Source organism: Bubalus bubalis, chromosome 1, assembly GCF_019923935.1.
Source record: "Bubalus bubalis isolate 160015118507 breed Murrah chromosome 1, NDDB_SH_1, whole genome shotgun sequence".
Lineage (NCBI taxonomy): Eukaryota > Metazoa > Chordata > Mammalia > Artiodactyla > Bovidae > Bubalus > Bubalus bubalis.
In genome coordinates this window covers 132,918,051-132,935,948 of record NC_059157.1, presented here as the reverse complement: position 1 = coordinate 132,935,948, position 17,898 = coordinate 132,918,051, and the positions used below count along the sequence as shown (strand labels likewise).

The 17,898-nt window shown below is 37.6% G+C and overlaps 1 protein-coding gene across 1 annotated transcript in view; it reads left to right on the top strand.

Moving 5' to 3' along the window:
- Window positions 1-17,898, top strand: part of ACTL6A (actin like 6A) — a 31,703-nt gene that overhangs the window by 12,332 nt on the left and 1,473 nt on the right. The window contains exons 2-13 of the mRNA XM_006054297.4: window positions 28-104; window positions 268-442; window positions 4,626-4,726; window positions 5,343-5,440; window positions 10,595-10,689; window positions 10,963-11,069; window positions 11,165-11,254; window positions 12,667-12,728; window positions 13,103-13,217; window positions 13,366-13,446; window positions 15,239-15,334; window positions 17,571-17,657. Coding sequence (XP_006054359.1) covers window positions 28-104; window positions 268-442; window positions 4,626-4,726; window positions 5,343-5,440; window positions 10,595-10,689; window positions 10,963-11,069; window positions 11,165-11,254; window positions 12,667-12,728; window positions 13,103-13,217; window positions 13,366-13,446; window positions 15,239-15,334; window positions 17,571-17,657 — 1,184 coding nt within the window. The remainder of the gene's footprint in view (window positions 1-27; window positions 105-267; window positions 443-4,625; window positions 4,727-5,342; window positions 5,441-10,594; window positions 10,690-10,962; window positions 11,070-11,164; window positions 11,255-12,666; window positions 12,729-13,102; window positions 13,218-13,365; window positions 13,447-15,238; window positions 15,335-17,570; window positions 17,658-17,898) is intronic.

Here is a 17,898-nt window from a genome sequence, read left to right as displayed (position 1 = left end):
ATGTTAGTTATCTTTCCATCTTTTCAGATGAAGTTGGAGCCCTTGTTTTTGACATTGGATCCTATACTGTGAGAGCTGGTTATGCTGGTGAAGACTGTCCCAAGGTCAGTGTAATGTTAGAGTTAATCGGATATACAGGAGCCATTCATGCAGAGTTAAATTCACGCAGAAAGTCTGACTCAAATATGGTAAAAGACATTAGTTGGTGGGAATGACTCCTTGACAAGAGCATGTAAAACTTGCAAATCATGTTTTTGACTCTTCCAGGTGGATTTCCCTACGGCTATTGGTATGGTGGTAGAAAGAGATGATGGAAGCACACTGATGGAAATCGATGGTGATAAAGGCAAACAAGGCGGTCCCACCTATTACATAGATACTAATGCCCTGCGAGTTCCGAGGGAGAACACAGAGGCCATCTCACCACTGAAAAATGGGATGGGTACGATATTTTTTCCTATGGATTTTATTATAAATGTAGAGTATGTATAGTATATTTCAGATATAAAGCAGTGGCTGCTTATAAGTTGAATATCAGCTATCTTCTTGTTTTTATTCCATGAACTGATGTTCCAGGCACTAAGAATACAAAGATGCGTAAAACATGTTTCTTTTCATAAGAAACTTATAGGTATAGAAGGTAGATTTGTGTATATAAATATAACTGTGTTTGATAAGCAGTGGGGTTACAGAGGAGAGATATTTAATTTTATGGGGGTCGGAGATGGTTTTCACAAAGGAGGTAACTGTGCTGAATCTTGATCACGGAATAAGAATTAGCCTGACTGACAAGTCTGGGTAAAGCAGAGCAACCAGCATGTGTGAAGAGATGGTATTGTGGGAGAAACTTGCATGTTTGGAAATGTCATCAGTTACGTATGGCTATAACAGGAGGTGCATTAGGGCTGGTTGCAGGAAAGGCAGGCAGAGAGCTTAAAAGGGCTTGGAATGCCAGGAGTATATTAAGCAGGTAACTGAAATATTACCCTAAAGGAATTTTTAAACAGAGATGTGAAACGCTCATATATGCCAAATGGAAAGATTATTCTAACAGTAATACATAGGCGTGATTGGAGGGAGATACTAGCAACAGGAAGATAATTAGGGAGGTGAGTCCAAATGAGAAATGAAGAGGTTTTAAATTTTAACACTGATGGCAGAGATCCTGAGGTGGCTGTCTGAGATATCCAGGACAAATGGTGCTAAGAATTTAAACTTTCAAAAGTTTAAAAAAAAGTTTCCTAGATTTTTGGAGTTACTGAATAAGGGGTACCATGCACTAGGGAAGGGGCAAGCTTTATGGTCTTAAAAAGCAAATGTCCACTGTCACTCTTCAGTTCAGTTCAGTCGCTCAGTCGTGTCCGACTCTTTGCAACCCCATGCATCACAGCACGCCAGGCCTCCCTGTCCATCACCAACTCCTGGAGTTCACTCAGACTCATGTCCATTGAGTTGGTGATGCCATCCAGCCATCTCATCCTCTGTCGTCCCCTTTTCCTCCTGCCCCCAATCCTGCCAGCATCAGAGTCTTTTCCAATGAGTCAACTCTTCGCATGAGGTGGCCAAAGTACTGGAGTTTCAGCTTTAGCATCATTCCTTCCAAAGAACACCCAGGGGTGATCTCCTTCAGAATGGTCTGGTTGGATCTCCTTGCAGTCCAAGGGACTCTCAAGAGTCTTCTCCAACACCACAGTTTAAAAGCATCAATTCTTCGGCACTCAGCTTTCTTCACAGTCCAACTCCCACATCCATACATGACTACTGGAAATAGGTCCAGTTATTTACTAAAAAGGATTCACAAGATTCAGCATGTAATGGTACCCATAGCTAAGATTTATTATGCCAAAAGGATACATAGCAGAATTGGCAAAAGGAAGAAAAGGGCATGCAGTGAAGTCCAAAGGAAACCAGCGCAAGCTTCCAAGCGCTTACATTGTAGTCATAAAGGATGTGCTTAAACCTTCCAGCAGCGAGGAACATGTGTGTGTGTTCTATTATACGTGCTCAGTTATATCCAACTCTTTGTGACCCCATGGACTGTAGCCTCCCAGGCTCCTTTGTCCTTTGAATTTCCCAGGCAAGAATACTGGAGTGGGTTACCATTTCTTTCTCCAGAGGCTCTTCCCGACCCAGGCATCGAACCTGTGTCCCCTGAGTCTCTTGCATTGGCAGATGGTTTCTTTATGACTGAGCCACCTGGGAAATCCATGGTCTACTAGGGGAGACATTAACGACTCAGCACCCTGCTTCACACTCACAGGATAGCTATATTATAAAGACAGACAATAGCAAGTGTGATGAGGATATAGAGAAACTGAAACCTCCATATCTATTTCTGGGAGAGAACATAAAATAGTACAGCAGCTTTGAAAAATAGTTTGACAGTTTCTTAATAGGTTAAATATAAATTCACCTTATAATCCAAACAGTTCACTCCTAGGTATCAGTACAAGAGAACTGAAACCTATGTCCACACAAATACTTAAATGCAAACGTTCATAGCAGCATTATCCGTATTAACTGAAAAGTGGATATAGTCCAAAGGTGCGTCATTGGATGATGGGTGTACACAGTGTGCTGCATCCGTAAAATGAAGTGTTAATACTATTTGACAATAAAAGAAACAAAATAACTGATGCAAGTCAAAGTATCAGTTGGGTTTTGATGAACCCCAAAAGCCTTATGCCAGATGGAGGAAATCAGATGCAAAATTCCACATAATGTGGAATCACTTACTCTAATACGGAATGACCAGGAAAAGCTAATTTATACAGACAGAAAGTAAAGTAGTGGTTGCTTGGGGCTGTGGATATTATGAGAAGTGACTGTTAAAGAGCATACAGTTTCTTTTTGAGGTGATGGAACTATTCTAAAATTATGTTGTAATAAGAGTCACACAACTGTGTAGCTTTACAGAAGAAAATCTCTTCATTGTACACATAAAATTCATTATATCTCTGTAGAACTACTAAAGAACTAGAAGGATATTTTTTGTTACAAATATTTTATTTCTTATATTATCCTGATACTTGGAATAAATAACTATCTTTTGGATTCAGAAAAAAAAGGACTCAGTACCCATGGTTTTTATTGGTGACTGGTCATGTAGGTACCTTGTGCCCAACATGTTCCAAAACCCCAGACTCCCAGTATAAACCACACTGTTTGTATAAATGGTTTAGGCACAGTGATCTACTTTTATTTGGGGAAAGTTTTATATCAGTGTAGGAAACTGTTTACCAGAGAAGTTCCCAGATGCCAGCCAAGGGTCGGTCAGCCTTGCAAGCAGGCATTTCTCAGGTTTGCTAAGTTAACTCTTTCTGCATAGCAAGTGAGTTTATTAGTTCAAAGTGTTTGAGTATAGATGCTGGTTTAATAAGCAAGTGAGAATGATTTTAAGACATGGAATTGATTTTTTTTTCCACCCAGAGTTTGGGATGTGAAAACAGGATTGAGGGTGAGATTCCTTATGGAAACTTACTCTGTATTTAACCAGTAGAGGTGCCTATGAACGGGAGTGAGATGAACAATTAGAGAAGTAGGAGAAAATTCAGGAGAACACCAAGAAAAGAAAAACTTCGAGAAGTAAAGAAGTCCAGTGAGTCTCATTGTTCTTAACTGTGGCATTGAGATTTATGCTAAGAAGGGGAAAGAGAAGTTAAAGCTATAGAGGAAGTGCCTTGACCAAAATGTCCCATTCTGGACTTACCCTGGTCTGCCTACCAACGCAGGGGACCCGGGTTCAATCCCTGGTCCAGGAAGATTGCACATGCTGCAGGGCAGCTAAGCTCATGTGGTGCAGCTACTGAAGCCCGTGCACCCTAGAGCCTGTGCTCTGCAACAGGAGAAGCCACCACCACAGTGAGAAGCCTGAGCGCTGCAACTAGAGAACAGCCCCTGCTCACCAAAAATAGAGGAAGCCCATGGGTAGCAACGAAGACCTAACACAGCCCAAAAAACAAAACAATGAATTAAAAAAACTCATCCTGATAGGCCTATAAAAATATTAATATGATGTACAAATGATGCCATTTCTTTGTTGGTCTGTGGCAGAAAAAGTCTGTAAACTCTTAAATCAATGGTATCAGTAATTTAGAGAGGTTAGATGAGATTACAGATGCAAAGGATCCACTGGATTTACCTGTTAGAAGATCATCAGTGACTTATGCGAGCAGTTTCAGTGTAATGTTTTAATGGAAAGCAAATTGAAAACATATTCTTCTTTAAATTTTTTAATGATGTTTTTAGAGTCTTTTTTCATACAGATTGTAGCTGTTAGCTCCAAATCATGCAATTCTGTTTCCTCTTACAATTTGAATTGTGTTTTGGGCTTTATAGTTAGTACTTAACTGAGTACTATTTATTTGGTATTTTAGGTCTGTTAGATACCTTAATTTTATCTGGATCAGGTCTAGGGGTTATGGTACTGTTGGGGCCGGAGGAGCCATATCTAGAAGACAAAGCTAATGTCTATATGAAGTACTGTTTTATGAGGTAGAGCTGTAAAATAAGTCAATTCTGTATATTAAAGTATTAGTGCTAAACCATTAGAAACAGTCTCTCAGAAGATGCTGTATTCATCTTCAACTAAGTATTGTTTTCAAGGTATTTACCTTATATTCTAGTTGAAGATTGGGATAGTTTCCAGGCTATTTTGGATCATACCTACAAAATGCATGTCAAATCAGAAGCCAGTCTGCATCCTGTTCTCATGTCAGAAGCACCGGTAAGACAAACTTTTTCAAGTTTTCTAGGTTGTTTTTTTACTCATTTTACTCTTTTTCTTTAAAGAAGTATAGAAATTCGTATTTTGAAAATGAGGGAAAGGGGGATTCTTTTTTAAATACTCTTACAACTTTTATTATTTCAATAATAAAAATACTCAAAGAACAACAGTAAAGCACCCTGTGGGTTCTAGTGGTTATTTATCTATTTTTTTCCAGGAATTGAATATCTAATTTCCTTTGACTGCTTCCCATTTTGGTTCATGAATTGTCCCTTATCCCTCAAGGGCAGTGTATATCTGCTTTTATACTCAATCTTAGGAGTGACTAGATTCACTCTTAAGATTTAATACTTCATGTTTATAAGAATCCTGATTACTCTATATTTTGAAAAGTCTATGTTTCTAGAATTCATAGCAGCAATTTTACTTTTCAAATAATAAACTTTATTAAGTTTATTACAAATACATAGAGATAAATGTTGTAAAGATATTATGAAGATTTTCCATGGTAATTTAATGTTTTACATTTTTGTTAATACAGTACTGAAATGAATTTTAAGATAAATCAGCATCTTAAACAATAAGTAATTTGGATTTCTTTTTCCCTCCTCTCAAGTGGAATACCAGAGCAAAGAGAGAGAAACTGACAGAGCTAATGTTTGAACACTACAACATTCCTGCATTCTTCCTTTGCAAAACTGCCGTTTTGACAGCGTATCCTTGAAAGAGTAATACTCAGCTTCTCTTCATGAGTAACTGTGGTGTTGCTAAAGGTGATGTGCTCAGCAGGAAGACAGGAGTCAGTTCTTGCTTGTCAGAAGTTGAGGAGGTTGTCCCTATTGCTTTTTAGATACCTGTCTTTCAGTATTTCTTACTGGAACTGATGTGCACGAAAGTGTGAGAGGGAGATGGGAAAGAAACACTCAAATTCTGCTCGTTAATTTAACAAAGTTTTTAAAAAATTCTGTTTTTAGAAGGGGAATGTGAAGAGAAGGCCTAGATGAGTTCAAAGAGTGTCATTTCTTTCCTCCTCACCAATATCTGAGAAAAGTGGAAGTTGTCTGTAAATTCATTTAAGATTTAATCACCAAATATTTTTTATGAGCATATTAAGGGACAGACAAGGAAATATTATGTCCTGACCTCAAAGAATAATGTAATATTCTTGTTGAAAACTAAATAACAGATTTAAATAATATTTCAAAATAGCACGGGCAAAAGTCATAAAGAAGTACATGATTCATTTGAAATTTTAAAATAGCAATTATAGTTCAGTGGGGGAAGATTGAAGCCTTACAGACCTTGTAAAGGAAAGAGAATTTTGAGACTTCCCTGGCAGTCAGTGGTTAAAGACTTCGCACTTCCAGTGCAGGGGACATGAGTTCAATCCTTGATTGGGGAACTAACATCCTGCACGCCATGTAGCGTGCCCGCCCGCCCCCCCCCCCCCCCCCCAAAAAGTGAGGGAATTTAGTTGCAAGGTGAAGGAGAAGGAGACCTGTATTTAGAGTTCAAGTAAAAGTGCTTATAAACTGATCTTGAATTAGGTACTTAAAATCAGCCTCACCTTTTACACATTTATCCTGTGTACCTCCCTGGATTGCTATAATAGCCAAGTGGATTTTACATGTGTGAGAATCACTGTGGTAGCTCTAATCTAACATTTGTCTGTCGTGCTGTGTCTTGGAGATGACTTTAGCAAAAGTGTGGAGGTGGAAAGGGTAAGCATTCCTCACAGTGAGTTTAGAGTTGAAGATTTATATTCAGCTTTAGTGAGAGTTGTAAAAATAGGTTTAGGTCAGACTGTGGAAGCCTTGCATGTTGTATTTTAAAAATGTGAACTTTAGACTTGAGAGAACCATTGCAGGTTTTGAGTAGAGGATGGAGAGCACTAGCAGACTCTCTGTGTGCATTATCTCACTTAATTTTCATAATAACCGTGTCAGGAGTCAGAGTCAAGATAAGCAAACTGGTCCCAGTCCACAGCTCGAAAATGGCAGTTATGAATTTGAACATAAGATATGTTTGGCTGCTTCCTTACAAGGAGTATGTAAACGGAATTGGCATTATTTTTTAACTTTTTATTATAGAAAATTTCTTATATAAAAGAAGATAGAACATTATATTGAACTGCCATGTGCCCATCACCCAGGTTCAATCATTTTCAACACAAAGCTAAGTTGTATTAGCTATATAACCATATCCACTCCCCCCTCCTTCCATGGTTTTGAAATAAATCCCAGACATTAAGCATGTCTCTCTAAAAGATTTCACCATGTCTTTTTTTTCTTTAAAGATATAGCCACAATTTATTTAAAAACAAACAAACAAAAAACATATTTGAATCGGTACCCAAACAACAAGGATCATACACTGTATTTGTTTGATGTGTCCCTTGGGTCGCTGGTCTAGATTGTAACCACTGCCTCACCCCCTGCTTTTTTCCATCTTGTAATTATCTGGTAAAGGAAGTAGATTGTCCTGTAGAATTCATAACATTTCTGGCTTTTGTTGACTGGTGTTTTTTACTATGTTCTTCTAGCCCAGTGGTTCTCAAACTTTTATACCTAGAGCTTTTATTTATGTGGATCATATTGGGATATATTTTCCATATTAGTAATTAAGCTTAAAAAAATTATATTTGCTTATTTTAAGTAAATTAATAATAAGCCAATTGCATGTTAATATAAATAAAATATTTTAATGACAAATAACTGTTTTCCAAAACCAAAGGCATTAATAAGAAGAGTGGCTTCGTTTTGCAATTTTTCAAATCTCTTTAACGTTGGACTTAATAGCAGAAGTTGGATTCTCATATCTAGCCTTTAGATTCAGTCTGCTGTGTATCATATATGACATAGCCTCTGGAAAACTCTCTTGTACATTCATGAGAGAATGACAGTGAAAAGGGCAAATAACATTTTAGTATTATTCTAAAGATTGTTTTGACTTCTCAAGCATGGTCTTGGGATTCTTTTACACTTTAAAAAATTACTGGGGTACTTCCCTGGTGGTCCAGTGGTTGAGAATCTGCCTGCCAATGCAGGGGACGCAGGTTTGATCTCCAGTCCAGAAAGATCCTACATGGCACAAAGCAGTTAAGCCTGTGTGCCACAACTACTGAGCCCATGTGCTGCAGCTACTGAAACCCGTCTGCCCTAGAGCTCATGGTCCGCAACAAGAGAAGCCACCACAGTGAGAAGCCTGCACAGCACCATGAAGAATAGCCCCCGCTCACCACAACTGGAGAAAGCCTGAGCGCAGCAACAAAGACCCAGCTCAACGAAAAATAAATATGTAAATAAAATTATTAAAAAAACAAGACACTGGAAAAGTGCAAGAAAAAATACTAAGGATGCCATAGAGCTTTTGTTTTTATAGGTTATAGCTATCAATATTACTGTTTAAGAATTTAAAACTAAGACTTCTTTTTAACATTTTCTTATTAGTTTAAAAAAAAAAGGATAGATATATTAATGTCAACACAAGTAACAGTTTTATGAAAAAAATAACTTTTTTCAACTTTTGTTTTTCCAAAACAAAAACATTAGTGAAAAGATTAATGTTCGTTTTATTTGACTTAACTGATAGCTGGCTTCTCATCTGCCAGCCTCAGGCTCTGCCCTCCTGACACCTCAGTTTGAGAGGCAGGCTTCAGCTAGCTGTCTGCTGGCGGAGCTGCATACTTGTGGAAAATTCACTTAGTTACAAAGGTAGCAAAATCATTGGTGCCCCTCATTTTTCAAGAATGCATTATTCTCCTGTTCTCTTTGCATTTTATTGGTTCCCCTGAAGTCCTGCATTTGAATAGTTCAGTTGTCAACCAAACATTCGGGTAGATTCTATACTCAGGTTTTGTGTTTTGCCCATTCTGTGGTTCTCTTGCTTCCAGAGTTTCTACCTTTAATGTCCAGCTTTTCTTCCAGCTCTGAACTCTCTGTGTAGACTTAGGTGGTAAGGCTGTAGTTCTTTACTGTTTTCTTGAGCTGTAGCCTGGAAGCTGGGAAGCACTTTCAGGAGAGGAGGCTGCAGACTTGCAGTTCTTACTCCTTCAAGTTGCAGTTTCATGAGAATTAGTTTTGGCTGAATTTTGACTACTTTTAAATACTTTGCAGTGTTTTGAAATGGTCACTGAAAATAATTTGTCCAGATTTTAGAATTGTCATCTGTAGGAGGGCTTACATACTTTTAGTCTGGTGTTACTGTATCACTTTGTACTAATAGAGATAAAATTAGTGTTTATATATATAGTCCACCAGAGATCAATGAAGTAGCAGTAATAGCAAAGATAAATTATTAACCTACCTTTCTGGCCATTTATTCTCAGATCTCTTTTCTCTGTTCATTCCTGCCCATGCCTTGGTTTTCTGCTCTTAGTCTTTCATGTCTCTTGACATGTTCTTTCTGATTTTGACATGTTCTTTCTGATTTAACTATTTCCTTGACTTCAGATACCAGTTATACACTGACCAATTCCAAATCATATCTGTATCCCAGATCTTTCTTGTGAGCTCCAGGCCCATGTCCAGCTGCCTACTAGAACTTTTTCTATTAGTTATTTGTTTAAGCACTTTAAACTCAATATATCCAAAATTGAATTCATCTTCTCTCCCGTCAAATTTATTCCTTCTCCTTTGTGTCTTATCTTACTCCCAGTTGTCTAGACCAGAAATCTTTCTTATTAATCCTTCAGATTAAGTAGTAATCAAGCCCTGTGTAATCCAGCCTCCCCTGACTCCAATCCAAACCCACAAATCCATTTATTTCTCTGTGCACTGCCATTATATTAGGTGTAGCCCTTCCTCTTGCCCATTATTCACACCGCAGCTCTAATCATCTTTGTTAATTGCCAACCTGCTGATTTAAGCCCTAATCATTTCCCACAGTCTTGCCTTTCTTATTCTTTCAGGCTCTGCTGAACTGTTCTGCATTTCCTAGACCTCTTCCCATGCTCTTGCCTCCTGGCCTTCCCACACGTTTCAACTCTTCGCCATGCCCCCCTCCTCAGCTTTCACTTGGGTTTCCTAGGGACGGGTTATACTCCTTTATACTCTCCCAGGGCATCCTGAACTGTTCTTTGTATAGCTTTATTGATCTCCTCTTCACTAAACAGGATATCCTTCAGGGCACAGACAGCTTTGGTTCACCCCTTTGTTCTTCTGTGCTTAAGGAATGCTAGTAAGAGACTGCTTCCCTTCTTTATTGAGCACCAGACTCATCACTAGGCACACAGCTCAGTAAATGTTGGATGACCCAATGAATGGCTGCACTCCTAAATGTCGTTTGTGATGTTCATGTCATGTAGGCCTTCTGCAGCACAGAACTGTGGAAAATGGGATAAATTCTGTCTGCTGATATTCACTGGCTGTTGAATCATACCTGGAATAGCTCTTCGTATTGAGCTGGGAGAGATGATAACTGCCACTCAGCTGCCAAACTGCTGAAATGGTTCTTTAATCCTATGTGAGAATGGTTTCAGTTTTTAGCTCAGATGGCACAGCCTCCCACTGCTCTTATCAAGTTTCTGTAGATTTTGTTAAATGCTTCTCAATTTGTTGGACGCCCTTTTGATCTGTGCCAGAGACTTTGAATAATTGTGCTAATTTTGACCAGCTTAACAGATGTCTGTCTCTGGGATAAAGGTTTCTCTGACTTTCTCATACCACCATTCTGAAAGTCCTGCCTGTTGTCATTTTTTTTTTAAACCAGAGTTATTATTTGATATCAACTTTCATCCCTGTGTTTACTTTAACACATTTTTAAGCCATGATGCATGTTTTAAAAATGCCATAATAAAAACCTTCCCTTTACAAATAAACATTATTTTAGGAACTTTGATACTTTCTTTTCCTTAATGCTTTAAACTAGATTTGCTAATGGTCGTTCTACTGGGCTTATTTTGGACAGTGGAGCCACTCACACCACTGCAATTCCTGTTCACGATGGCTATGTTCTTCAGCAAGGTAAGTTTTTAACCAGGGTTCACTGAGGACAGAGATCATGAAATAAAGCAATGACTTGGGCTATCAAAGTCATTTCCAAGTCATGTTTTTTTTTTTTTAAATCTGTAGTATATAGCGTATATTTAAAACTGATGCATGGCTTCATTCATGCTTGGAGGATACTTCCGTTAATTCTACTTGAAAAAACTTAATCGTGTAAAAACACAGGAAATTCATCCCAAAGAGCTTGGATGGAATGCTTTCTTACTGAGTCTTGTGTAATCTGTTTCATAGGCATTGTGAAGTCCCCTCTTGCTGGAGACTTTATCACTATGCAGTGCAGGGAACTCTTCCAAGAAATGAATATAGAACTGATTCCTCCATATATGATTGCATCAAAAGTAAGTGATGAGTGAATTTTATTTCTGGAGCTTACCTTCAACTCCGCACCCCCATGTTGTGAACTCTTAACCTAGCACTTGTTCTTGGCCCTTAGGAAGCTGTTCGTGAAGGGTCTCCAGCAAACTGGAAAAGAAAAGAGAAGCTGCCTCAGGTTACCAGGTCTTGGCACAATTACATGTGTAATGTAAGTAATCCTGTTTTCGTCACAAAAGCATTATATAGGCTGTAAGTCTTTGAACAGAGTATGAGCATTTTATATTTTCAAACTTGTATTTTTAATGATATTTGCAAACAAAATTAATAGCTTTTGTCAGGAGCTGGGGGAAGGGTATGCTTTTCATGCTTGTCAGATATCAACAAACTACTCTGTATTCATTTGGACTACTGTGGTGAGACCTGAAAGGAGCTTTGGGGTAAAAACAAACTAGTGTGGCTCCGTTAACATTTTCTTTCTTAAACTTGAGTCAGTTACATAAAAAAATGTATTATTGTTCATAGCAAGGAGCCAATGAAAGGTTTTCTTTACTGAAAATCCATCTCTGACCATGAATGACTTAGTGATGGGGGAGAGGTTAGTAAAACAACCTCTCACACCACAATATGCATTTTTTTTTTTTTTTAATATTTACTTATGGCTGTGCTGGGTCTTTGCTGCTGCACACAGTTATGGCGAGCAGGGGCTCTCTTCACTGGATGTGTGGGCTTCTCATTGCAGTGGCCTGTCCTGTTGTGGAGCACGGGCTCTAGGGCGTGGTGGCTTCAGTAGTCGCGGCTTGAAGGTTCTAGAGCACAGGCTTGGTAGTTGCACGGGTTTAGCTGCTTTGATGCATGTGAGATCTTCCCAGATCAGGGATCGAACCTGCATCTTCTACATTAGCAGACAGATTCTTTACCACTGAGCCACCAGGGAAGCCTCATATGGCAGTGATATAACATATTTGACAAGTTTTTTACACCCAAGGATAAAGATTTTTTGTGGGTGTTTGATACAGGGAAAAATTGTGAAGATGATTAATAGTTGTACCTAGACCTTAGAAGATTTTTCCTTAGCAGCTCAGAGGTCCTATGTATTTCCCTGCATGTTTTGTAACTGTTTTATACTATGTCAGTCATTAAAAGTTCCATAAGATACAATGTATATGCATTTTATGTATGTATATTCAGTTAATGAAGTCTTGTTTTTAAGCTTATTTTAAAGGGAAAAACAGTAAATCAACTATATTCCAATAAAAAATTTTTTTAAGTAAAAAAAGTTTTATTATGCAGAACTGTGATACAAGGGTTTCCACTTACTTTTATCTCATCATTTTTTTTCCATAACAGTTGTAATTTAAATGTTATATAATTTAGTTCATAATACAGGTGTTAAGAATTAGGTTTCTTGATGCTCAGAGTCCTTGGCTGGGTAGATTTATACCCTTGAAATGGGTTAGCCATCCAGGAATGTGGTCCAGTTTCATTAAGAAAAATATTTTGGATGGGAAAGGGAAGAAAAAAAAAAGAAAAATGTTTTGAAAATAATCTTATGAAAGTATAGATTATAAAGACAGATCTCAATAATCTTGTTTCTTAACCTTTTTTTTTTAAAATTCATAGTGTGTTATCCAGGATTTTCAAGCCTCAGTACTTCAAGTATCAGATTCAACTTACGATGAACAGTATGTTTTTTTGTTTTTTTTGTACAAGACTTAAAACTTAAACTGTATACTTCATATATATATATATAAAACTGAATCAATTTGCTCTACACCAGAAACTAACACAACATTGTAAGTCAACTATGCTTCAATTTTTTAAAAAAACTGTATTTCATAAATGAGGAGAGAAATTGATTTGTTTAGTTAAAAATTTGTAGAATATGCTTAACTGGTCTAAAGATAAAAGGTTAAATACTGAATAACATTTTGAAAGAAAATAAGATTTTACCACTCTGCTTTCTTACAAGCTGATAATTCCTCAATATTGTTTATAATAGTTTGTAATTCTGAAGAGGATGTTTGTCTCTGTTTAATATTGTCTGATACACTTTCAGAGTAGCTGCACAGATGCCAACTGTTCATTATGAATTCCCCAATGGCTACAACTGTGATTTTGGAGCAGAACGGTTAAAGATTCCTGAAGGATTATTTGACCCTTCCAATGTAAAGGTATAAAAGTTTATTTCATAATCAGCCTGGTTTTTTCCTTTAAAGATCTCTTGTAATTACAAAAGCTAAATAAGACTATAAACTTTTTTCGATGTGCTTTATGGTTTGAAGGTCTTCTGTGTGACTGCTGGTTTCTGTTTTGTTGTAGGGCTTATCAGGAAATACAATGCTGGGCGTCAGTCATGTTGTCACAACAAGTGTTGGAATGTGTGATATTGATATCAGACCAGTAAGTGCCACTCTTGTTTATGGCATAAGGGTATCTTTTAGGGCAAACCAGTGCCCCCGGTATTTATGGCCGTCATTTTTTTTAAGTTGGCAACTTTGGCCACTGACTCTAAAGTCCATTTTAATAAAGAAAGAATATGTAAAAAAATGAAGTTCTACTAGAAAAGGGAAAATGCAAAACTCAAAAGCTGTTGTGTCCAGTGTAGTTAGCTTTTGGCCACGTATGGCAGTTCAATTAAAATAAATAGAAATATACATTTCAATTCTTCAGTTGCACGAGCCACATTATAAATGTAGCTAGAACATTTTCATCAGCACGGAAAGTTCTTTTGGACTGTGCTGGTCTAGAGATTTCCTAAAATGTGACAAACCAAACTATATTAGTGGTTTTAGTGTATGTAGTACAGTTTTACTTTTTAAGAAGGTGTGGTTTAAATTATGTAACTTTCACATGGAGTTTAGATATAAACTTCGTATTTTTTTACTTTGCCAAGGTGTTTTTTTTTTTTTTTTTTCATCAGTTTATTTCTTGCCAAGTTTTAAGGACTGAGTCCATATTCTGTACCTCTTCCCTGGTGGCTCAGATGGTAAAGAATCTGCCTACCAATGCAGGAGACCCAGGTTCAATCCCTGAGTCAGGAAGATCCCCTGGAGGAGGAAATGGCAACCCACTCCAGTATTCTTGCCTAGGAAATCCCATGGACACAGGAGCCTGGTGGGCTATAGTCTGTGGGGTCACAAAGAGTTGGACACAACTCTATATTCTATACCATGCTATTAGATAGACCATATCTTATTTAAACCCTAGATTTTAATTTGTAGCCAACGTGTTACCTCAGTTTTTTAGTTCCTTCATTTGCTTAGAGCTTAGTGCTAATAGCTAAGGTTATATAGACATTTGGAATACATTTTTTTAAACATGGACTAAATTTTTAAAATATGAGCTTAGCCACTAAAAAGGCAGGCTGATATTTAACTTTCTGATGCATACATGCAAATTAGAGGTAAAATATACTCCTTATTTGGGCTTCCCGGGTGGTGCTAGTGGTAAAGAACCCACCTGCCAATGCAGGAGACATTCAGTCACTGGGCTGGAAAGAGATCATAGCAACCCACTCCATTATTCTTACCTGGAGAATCCCATGGACAGAGGAGCCTGGTGGGCTACTGTTTCTGGGATCACAGAGTCAGACACGCCTGAAGCTACTTAGCACACATACTCCTTACTACTAGGAATTTGTTTTTGATGGAGGAAGCCTCAGCATATGGATTTTGAAAAAGGTCATCCCTGCAGAAGAGAAAGGTAGCAGTCATTTTGGCCAGGACTATTGTCACAGTATGTATTGTCCACCATAATCTGTCCAATTTTAAATGCCATAGCTTCTAGATGAGAACTCTGAGATGATGTAATTAGGAAATAAACTTGTTAAATACTGGCTGCTATCTGCCAAAAAATTATGATTGGATTTTAGAATAGTTGCCTTAAATTAGTGATTCTTAAACTTTAATACATGAATCATCTGGAGAGTTTTATACAAACCAACACAAAACTTTTCCTAGACTCCATCCCCAGAAATTTGTATTTAATTGCCCCCAGCACTGGTGTTTTAAATGCTCCCTAAACGAGTCAAATGTGCAGCCAGGATTGAAAACCACTGGATTAAACTACTTGGTGTGTATAGAAGTAAAAAATTTAAAAAGCGAAAACTGTAGTGGAACACATGGTTTTATCTGTAGTTGTGTTTAAAATGGTTGGAAACATTTGGAGCTCATTTATTTTTGTTTCATTCCAGGGTCTCTATGGCAGCGTGATAGTGGCAGGAGGAAACACGCTAATACAGAGCTTTACCGACAGGTTGAACAGAGAACTCTCTCAGAAAACACCCCCAGTAAGTTGTGTGTGTTCTTCAGTGGTATTTTTCAGTCATATATATCCTCCTACTGGTGGAAAATCTATGTAGATAGTTTGTTTTTCAGTAGATTGATGGTATTTGTGTGTGCCTGGTATAGTATTAATACTCCTTATTACTAACGTTTTTCTAGATGACATCTATTAGTTACTCCCATTACTCTCCATTACTATTTGAATCTTACATTGATTCCATACTTAAGTGCCTACAGTCTGCTAGGCACTAGGGATAGAAAATATAGTCCCTTCCCACCAAGGGCTTAGTCAGCTAGGACTAAACCTGCAAAAAAGAAAACCTGTAACGTGCTAAGTGGTTCAGTATGTCGTCAGCCAGGCACTTTGGAGTGTCAGGGGAAATCCTCCTGAAGAGCTGTTTCAATGAATGAGTTCAGTTGGTTGACAGTTTATGAAACATCTAGGTGAAATATGTGCAAAAATATGAAGGGAAGAGGGTATATTCTAACATGTTGAAGTAGTTGGCTTGTAGTCTGTATAGAAGTGGGGCATGCTATATGGCTGAAAAGATGAATGCAATGGTGTATTATGTCCTAGGGCTGCTGTAACAAAGTGCCACAAAGTAGATGGTTCAAAACAACAGAAATTTATTACCTCTGTCTGGAAGCTAGAATTCTGAAATCAACATGTTACCAGGGCCGTGCTCTCTGAAACCTACAGAAGAGAATTTTTCCTTCCCTCTTTCCGTCATCTGATGATTTGCCAACAATCCTTGGCGTTTCTTGGGTTGCAGTTATAGCACTTTAATGTCTATCTCCATCTTCATATGGCATTCTCCCTTGTGGGTCTGTCCTCTTCTTGGAGACTATTTCTAAATTAGGTTACATTCACAGGAACTGGGGAGTATCAACATACCTCTTTGGAAGATACAGTTCAACCCAGAAAGATAGGTACCAGTCATATCGCTTACATAGAAAATTTACAGGGTAAAATCTGGCAGAGGACTGAAGAGCTTTTATGTTTTATTAAAAACATCCCTTGGTACACTATGATAACTTTCAAAGGGATAGAAGAATCTGGTTTAGAGAGAAGGTAGTGTACATGGTACATTAGTAGCAGAGGAATTTTTAGATTTTTAAACATCCATCAAGTAGTTTTTTGTAAGGTATTCTGCAATAAATACATTTTAAAAAATTTACTAGAGGTTACATAGGCCCTAACAGAATCTATAGAATCTGTGTATTTGAATGTTTTACATGTGCCACAATCTTTATATTTAAGTATTGATACAGGCACAAGATTGACACCTCCTTACATTTTTGGAGATACAGACTGATCTGGAATATACCTTGATTATAGTACTTTAGATTTCATAGAAAGTCCCAGAATGATGAATATAGACATGGGCTGTCCAAGGTCTGATCAAGACCAGGTAGATGCTATCCTTGTCTTTCAGGAGGCAATTAAAATTTAATGAAATCCATTGTAATAGGATTTGAGCAGTTCCTCACCTACAAAACCCCGTGCTCATCTCTTCTGTTCCCAGCACCCCTCCTTGCCATCCTACATACTCCACCCCTGCTGCATGCACAGACTCAGACTGAATGTTCATATATAGAGTAACTGTAAGTATCAACAATCTGGAGTTCTCTCCATACAGGAAGTGAGATAGGGGTAGTGCTGAGCCATAAAACCATGTTTATGGAGAGGGTATTCAAGCGTAACAGAAACACTAATCTGAAAAGAAAACAGTGTGAATAAACTTCCCTGAGTCTGACGTCGGCATTTTGATTTGGATGGGGGCAGGAAGGAATGTGAGGAGGGGGTGAACCAAGATAGTACAGAGGCCCAAAGAATAAGTTAGAAAGTTGAGGACTGCAGAAAGGGCAGCTAGTTGGGGTAGTAATTACACTCGGTGTTGATAAAATGAAATAATATATGAAGCACTTAGCACACTACTTGATATATGGTAAGTGTTCAAGTACATATTTGCTGTTTTAAGATGAAATTCTGAGTACTATACTCTAGCATGCAGTTTTCTAAGGTTTATATAATTTATTAAATTACACAAGACAAAGTACTTTAAAATCCTATACAGTAGTTCAACGTATGCCTATTATTAACCTAACTACTACAAAATAATCATGTATAATTAGTGCTTGAACCAGAGCCACTAATAAGTCATCAAAATTGAATTTCCTAAGTTGAGGCCCTTGTTCTATTTGATCACACTAATACTTATTCTTCCTTTTCTGTTTTAGAGTATGCGGTTGAAACTGATTGCAAATAATACGACAGTGGAACGGAGGTTTAGTTCATGGATCGGTGGCTCCATTCTAGCTTCTTTGGTTAGTTTATCTACTTTGCAAAATAGTTTAAGATTCTTATTTAACTTGAATGTATCACTTAAAATACTAAATTTAGTAAAAAGACTAAAATAATTCCTATGCATCATTTATCTTTGCATTTTAAATCTATCACATTTGTAGAGGACCTGATGCTAGTCTTACCTATTCTGAAATGACAAAAATGCCTCATTGCCTTATTAGTGGGTATTGTCAGTCTGATTACAGTTTCCCTCTCCAAGGT